Source organism: Lipotes vexillifer, unplaced genomic scaffold (assembly GCF_000442215.2).
Source record: "Lipotes vexillifer unplaced genomic scaffold, Lipotes_vexillifer_v1.1 scaffold120, whole genome shotgun sequence".
Classification (NCBI taxonomy): domain Eukaryota; kingdom Metazoa; phylum Chordata; class Mammalia; order Artiodactyla; family Lipotidae; genus Lipotes; species Lipotes vexillifer.
Window position 1 is genome coordinate 1,914,424 of NW_006791240.1, and position 7,963 is coordinate 1,922,386.

Genomic DNA, 7,963 nt, shown 5'->3' on the forward strand with positions numbered 1-7,963 from the left:
CAAAAGAGTAGCACTGCATGTAAAGTACAGATAATTCCATTACGTAATCATCAAATATTGATCATAAACACAGTGTTCCATTTCAGTACTTTATTATTCCGAAAGGCAACAATCATATTCAAATTTAATCTCTACTTTGCTGACTATTATATTATGCAAGAATATTTCTCACAAGAATTAAAAAACTGGTTTTATCTCCTTAAAATTAAACATTATATAGAAACATAACTGTGGAGTTTTTCTGTATTCTGAGGTAAAATATCAAAGTTTATCGCTACACATATATATTCCCTGCTTGAAGTAAATCTAACATAAGAAACACACCCACAAATATTGCACTTCTCCATAATAGAGACTTTATCACAATATTCTTTTGAAGAACATGCTTAGAGAATTTAAAATATGTTCACAATATTGCTTTGGAAGAATACACCTATTTTCTAAAATAAACTTTTCATTTAGACCTGTTTTTAAAAACAACTTATATATATGTATTTAAATATGCATCATGTTACTTATGTCCATATATGTCCTCAGGAAAGTTTATGAGAGCAAAGAAAATAAGATGATTTATGTCATATTGAAATAAAAAGTGGCAATCGATTACACAATGTATACACAAATACATAAAAACACGAAGATATATTCCAGACAAACATAAAGCACTTGATATGTCTGTGGAATGAAGGAAGAAACAAAAGAAAAATAAATTATTGCATTACATTAAGCTTTGATAATGTATTACTTCACAAAATTATATGAACAATTTTCAATCAGCAGCATCGATACATGATAGCATTCCTAACTAAGAAAATATATACCCTTCATTATATATGCTTACTGTAGTTTATAACAATAAATGACTCGAAGCCAGACTTTATCAGCATTAAAATAATATCCATTTACACTGCTTTATAATGTACCCCAAATTGTCTATTTACATTCACATAAATTTCTAAATATATTTTAAATGCACAAATACTCATTTCTACATGAAATTAAGAAACTTTGGTAATGAGGAAAACTTGAAAATTGTTAAGGCTCAAAAGGAATCTAAAGTTATTCTGTTTTATAAAGTTACTCTAGCTCTTCAGGTTTCTATAGGATTGACAACACATTTATCTGATAATGCGGCTATTCTTATTCAAATCAGAAATATTCTCATAAAAAGAACCAACAGCAAAATTAACATCATTCTTATCCCTATAAAATTGATAGTTTAATGGATTACATATCAGCTAGAAAAATATAGTATATATGTAAATAAACTACTTCATTACAAGAAATTAAAATTCAATTACATTAACTAGCCCTGTATCTTTAAGCCACAAAAAAGAAAACAGTAAACTAGTATTGCAAATCAATGATATTCTTTTACTTTGTCCTAAAGTCAAAGATGGATATTTACAAGAAAAACACAACTACCAAAGAATCCCTTGAGATTTTTTTTTAATGTTTCTGTAAAGAACAGCTATTAAGCAATCTAATCCAATTTACATGAATTGTATCAATAGTCAAAGCCACTTCACAAATAACTGCTTAAGCACTGTTATACATAATACATCTGCCTAAGTGTTTGAAAAGAATAAAGAAAACTATTGCATAGATATTACACAATTTCCTAATCTGTTCATGGAATTCTTACCTACACCTGAGTTACTGATTTAGGAGGAAAGATGACTAAGACTCCTAAACATGAGCATTGCCAAAAAGAAAGACTACAAATGCCTCACTATGGTTCCTATGGTCCATGAAAAAAATGCAAAAAAGTATTTCTTACAATAAATCACCCTTCTATATAGAACCATACAAAATTACAAAGATGCCAGGGATTTTCTTATTCTTTTATGTGAGAAGGACTACTCTTTCTCAAACATCTAATGAATTAATAACTCAGACTTCTAAACACAGTGGAGTTCCATTACAAAATCAGAAATATTAATTTTATTATTCCAAAATATTAACACAAGACTACCCATATGTTAATTTCACTTCAATTTTAACTGTGACAATAATTGAAAAGTCAAATGCAATCACTAACAAAAGTATTTTTAATTTATACCTAAAACCCAATGCAATAGCAATACTACATCTTTTGAAAAAATCTTTAAAATAGGTATATTTGACATGGTGGACTTAATAGTAAATAGATGGCCATCTTCGAAGAGGTACATTTTCAAACATAATTTAACAAACTTACCAGTAACTAAAATGCATCGGACTGCTTCAGGGCTCACAATTAACTTGCAAAATTCTGTGTACTGCCATACAAAATTTCTCTCCATTCTTGCCTATTTCCAACTCCCCTAGATACAAAGGCAAATATAAAGGATACTTCAGCCCATTCCTATATCTCCTACATACCACTTCCTGTCTAGACACATCAGTTCATCTGTAGAGGATCTAAATATACAGGATAAACCAAAAAGCAAGTATCTGTGTCAGCCAAAACTAGTATACACAACACAGAACATTCTTTTGAAAAGTATAGCAATACCTAGAAACAGATTTTCACAGGAATATTTTACTTGATAGGCAAAAAGTAAACTGGTTTTTACCTCATAAAGTCAAATTGCTAAACTTTTCAATAGACAGTACTATAATGTATGTTCTGTAAATAGCAATTCTACTTCAGGAATGGTTAAGGGTTTTTAATTCTGTCTCCTTTTAAGGAAAATGACACTAATAAACTATAGGGTTATTTCTTCAAAATAATTACCATCTTCCGATTCTTTAATGAGCTTTAATTAAATTAGGAAAAATTTATTTCAAATATCACACTAGTAAAGGGCTATACCTTAAGAAAAATGAAGGAAATAATACAACAATACCTCTAACGACTTAGCATATTAATAATCTCTCCAGAGCTTTCTGGTCCACATTATTAAAGAATTACCACAATAGTCTTGGCCCACAAATACCAGATAATATTTAACAACTACGTATAAACATGACTCATTTTTGTTCCTAATGAAAAAAATACGTACTACCTTTAGGAGCCATTAAAATTTATGTAAATATAGATTTTGACTTGATTTTAATATAACTTTATCCATTTCAACTTGTCCTTTATTTTTTAAAAATAACTGATGTAGATAACTCATGTAATATGATCCCAAAACTTGTATTATATTTGAGGAATTTTATTAAAGATGCAATATATCATAAAGATAGACTTAATTTATAATTCAAATTATTAAGATTTAATATATAACCCAAGTTCAGTTCAAAGGCAGTTCTTGGGGTACAGGAAACTGGCTTTTCAATTTGCTTTGTACGGAAACAAAGCACCTCAGCTAGATGGGTTGTTTAAATATATTAAGAAGAGTGGAATTAATAATGTAAAAATTAAAGATTCCCCCTGAAATTCAACAACTCATCTGCTTACATAAGGATGTTTTTAATCTCTTAAGAAACACTACAGGCAAAATAATTGTCAGAATAAATTCAGAAGTAGATTAAGTTCCAATAAGATTTAAGGTACTAGTAACGGGGGAAATTCTTTTGACTTCTTCATAAGGTTTCATCTCTTATGTAGCCTAATTTAGTACTGAGAAACATTGAAATCTTGCAAAAAATAAATACATATATAAAATATCTAATATAGTTTCTATGCTATTTCTTTCACTATAAAACTCTTCCAAGATGAGAGTGATCATAGCAGGAATAAAACTGTAAAAGAAATCAACTCAAGTCCATACCCAAGAAAATTTCACACTCAACACAATTAATTTCCAGTGACACAAAAAAATCCCACAGTAAGTTAGAAGAGTTAAATTCTAAAATTAGAAAGTTCTAAACCAAAAGCTTCTAACTCCATGTACATTTAGCAGTCACTTTTAGACCATGTATTCCTGAAGATGCTATCTCAAAAGACCACTGCCTAACTGCCTACCTAGGCAATAAACCCTGACACACAAACTGTCACATTCATCAATTCAAACATCAGGTGGAGATACATGCCGAAATAAGTAAAATACATTTATCTGCAGAGTCAAATAAGGAAAACAGTGAAATGCAGTACAGTAAAATGTGAGGACAGATGAAATACACTGGGTAGCACATGAAATCACTAAGCCTCCCTTAGCCATGGAATCTCTCCTCAGCAACTTCTCCCTTTTCTTTCAGCCTCATAAGGAGGCAGACAGCCTCATGACTGTCATAGCTATCTAAGAACATTCTTTAAAGGCTCTATTAAAAGTTAGTCAGGCTATCACAGTGTTTTACCTTCCTTTGTCTGGTAACAGATTTTAATTTTATGTTTCATCAGCCTATTTTATTTCTGACAAAATATATTATAGCAAAAAAATAGACATTTGTAAAATTGTAACTGTAATGTGTCAAAAGTTGTCTTATGAAGGAAACGAAATTTTAAAATGTGTACACGTAGAGGAATTCCAAACCTCTTATGACATCATTATGTGTTAGCATATAGCATTTACCAGTATTTACATAGTTTGACAATCAAATAGCCTTTTGATCATCTCTATTCATAATTCCCTATCAATAACCAATAGATATTATAACGCTCCACTGAAAAAGAGATAACTCTTAAAGCCTAACTCATTTTTAACTTAATTCCAGCCAACAAACAATCACAATGCTCTAAATGTCCTAGCACCTCTTTGAGAGCTTTCTGGACATGTTTCTAGTGGCAGCACCACTATCGTGTATAATCCATGGATACGTGAATGATTTAGAAATTTAATGATGTAACTCCCTAATACCTAATAAGTTCAAAGCTTCAAAGGAAAAACAGAGATAGGTTATAATGACAAATAGGTGATCTTAACTATATATGCATACTCTAATGCCCTTCAAGATCAAAACATGCACAGTAGGGAGGCCAAATAGTCCCTTCTCCTGGTGTTGGGTCTACTTTCAGCCAAGCCTCAGACTATTTTATAAAAGCAGGATTAAAAATACACCCTAGAAGTGCTGAAATTACCAAAAAAAAAAAAAAAAAAAAGAAAGAAATATTAAAACAGCTAGCTACACAAAAAGATGAAATAATTATTTGATACTTAGGCTTCATATACATCCAGGAATTTTCTATCCTTTTCATAATTAATTTCATTTTTAAAATGATCATGTAGTAAAACCAACTTCTTTACTTCTTTTCGTTGTGTGTGCTTGTGTGTGTATGTAATTATGAGAATGTTAGACGTATAGATTGGTATAACCCTACCACAATCAAGATGAGTTCTATCACACACAAAAAACTCATTTATCCTATCCCTTTATACCCTTGCAGTCACACTCTCTCAACAGCCAAAACAACCTTGGGTAACTACTTATCTCTTATATGGAAATAGTTTTGACTTTTCAAGAATATCATATAGATAGTCATACAGTATGTAATCTTCTTAATATGTTCTTCTTGACTGCAACATATTGTCTCTTGAGATTAATCTAGGTAGTTGCATACATCAAGAATTTTTTTCTTTTAATTGATGAATAGTATTCCCTTGAATAAATAGACTACCTAATGGGTACATGTGAGCTGTATCTAGTTTACAGCAATTATAAATAGGACTACTGTAAACATTCACATAAAGGTTTTTGTGTGAACCGTTTTCATTCATTTATCACAAATACAAATCCAGGAGTAGAAAGGCTGAATTATATGGTAAGTATATGTTTAACTTCATAACAAACTGCCAAACTGACAGATGGCTGTGCCATTTGCCAGTCCCACCAGTAATAGGCTCCAGTTGCTCCTCATCCTTACCAGCACTTGGCATCATGAGTATTTTTTTTTAATTTTGGCCTTTCTACTAACTGTGTAAGTTACATCTCATAGTGTTTTAAATAAATTGGTTAATGATGTTGAACATCTTTTCATGTGTAATTCTGACATCCTTATGCCTTCTCTGGTGAAGTATCTGCTCAAGTCTTTTGCCCATTTTTTAAAATTGGATTTCATGCTTTCTTACTACTAGTGTTTGAGAGTTTTAAATGTAGTCTTGATATAAGTCCTTTGTCAAATAAGTGATTTTCTATCATCTTCCACCAATCTGTAAAATGTCTTTTCATTGTTTCTTTTGCAGAGTAAAAGGTTAAATTTAACTTTGATGAAGGCAATGTCAAATTTATCAATTTTTTCCTTGTATGCAGCACACTTTTAAGGTCATGTCTAAAATGTCTTTGCATAGCCTAGGTTGCAGAGATTTTCTCCTGTTTTCTTCTAAAACTTCTGTAGTTTTATATCTTACCTTTACAGCTGATATTTGAGTTAATTTTTAATGAGGTTGAGGTTCATTGTAGCATACAACTATCCTTCTTCCCTTACACTGCTTTTGCACCTTTGACAAAAATCAAAGAAACAAAAGTAGGAGTACCTATTTTAATTTTGGACAAGACTTCAAAGCAAGGAAAGTATCAGAGATTAAGAACAGCATTACACAATGATAAAGGAGTCAATTTTCCAAGAAGATACCAATACCTAAAGCGCATATACCTAGCAACAGAACATAAAATTATGTGAAGCAAAAACTGCTACAACAGTAAGGAGACACAGATGAAATCACTATCACAGTTGGAGATTTCAACATCCCTCTCTCAGAAATGGACAACTACAGGGGTTAGAAAATCTGTTAGGACCTAGTTGAACTCAACACTACCAACAAACAGCTGGAGATAATTGGCATCTATACACTACTTCACTCAACCACATTAGAATAAACATTCTTCTCAAGCTTGCATAGACCATTTACTAAGCTAGACAACATTCTGGGCCATAAGCCACATCTAACAAATTTAAAATAGTGGAAATCACACAATGTCTACTCTCAGATCACAATGGAATTAGCTAGAAATCAGTAACAGAAAGACAACTGGAAAATCCCACAATGTGAACATTAAATGGTGCACTTCTAAATAACACATGGGTCAAAGAAGAAATCTCAAGAGATATTAAAAATATTCTGAATGAAATGAAAATGAAAATACAACTTATCAAAATCTGTGGAATAAAATGAAATCAATGATTACTGAGAAATTTAGAGCATTCAACATTGTGATATTGTGATTTATAATAAGAAATGTGCATTTGTTCTTGATCCCCATTTTTGGCACAGAGGTCTGGCAGAGCTAGCTCCCTTGAAATTTCCTAAGGGATGGCAGTAATAAAAAGTGTCTTCTGTCATGTTAATGAAGTGACTTTTGGAACTCACTTAAGGATGAGAGCTAGTTGCCAACACAGCCAACCATATAATTAGAGGGTTGGAAATTTCAGTCCAGCCCACCTACCTCCAGGGAGAGAGGGGAGAAGGGCTGGAGATTGAGTTCAATCACCAACGGTCATTGATTTAATCAGTCATGTGTATGTAATGATGCCACCATTTAAAAAAAAAACACAGGGCTGGGAGAGCTCTCTGGTCTGTGAATATATGGAGGTACTAGAAGGGTGGCATACCTGCAGAGGGAATGGAAGCTCCATGGAAGCTCCATGCCCTCTCCCCATACCTTGCCCTATGCATCTTTTCTATTTGGATGTTCATCTGTATCCTTCATCATCCTTTTATAATAAACTAGTAATCCAGTAAGTAAAATGTTTCCCTAAGCTCTGTGAGCCACTCTAGCAAAGTAACTGAACCCCAAAGGGGTGGCGGGAACCTCTGGTTTATATCCAGTCAGTCAGAAGTACCAGTAACGACCTGGACTTGCAACTATGACCTGAAGTCCAAGGAGGAGGCTACTGGAACCTACCATCTACAGTCAGTTGTTCAGAAACACAGGTGATAACCTGGACTTACAACTGGCATCTAAAGTGAAGAGGGCCAGTCTTGTGAGACTGAGTCCTTAACCTGTGGGATCTGATGCTATATCAGATTTGAGTGTCAGAATTGAGTTAAATGATAGGATACCCAGCTGGTGTCACAGAGAATCTTTGGTGGTATGGGGGGAAAACCATGCCTCCACATATTGGAATTGGATGCTCAGACCTCTATAATGAAAAAAA

General features: G+C 32.5%; 1 protein-coding gene across 1 annotated transcript in view; it reads right to left on the minus strand.

Annotated features, from left to right (window-relative positions):
- The window catches only part of NBEA (neurobeachin), a 640,668-nt gene that overhangs the window by 499,630 nt on the left and 133,075 nt on the right, over positions 1–7,963 (minus strand). Inside the window, 1 exon segment of the mRNA XM_007464249.1 lies at positions 1–13. This exon segment is cut by the window's left edge and continues 12 nt beyond it. Within this exon segment, the coding sequence (XP_007464311.1) occupies positions 1–13 (13 nt within the window).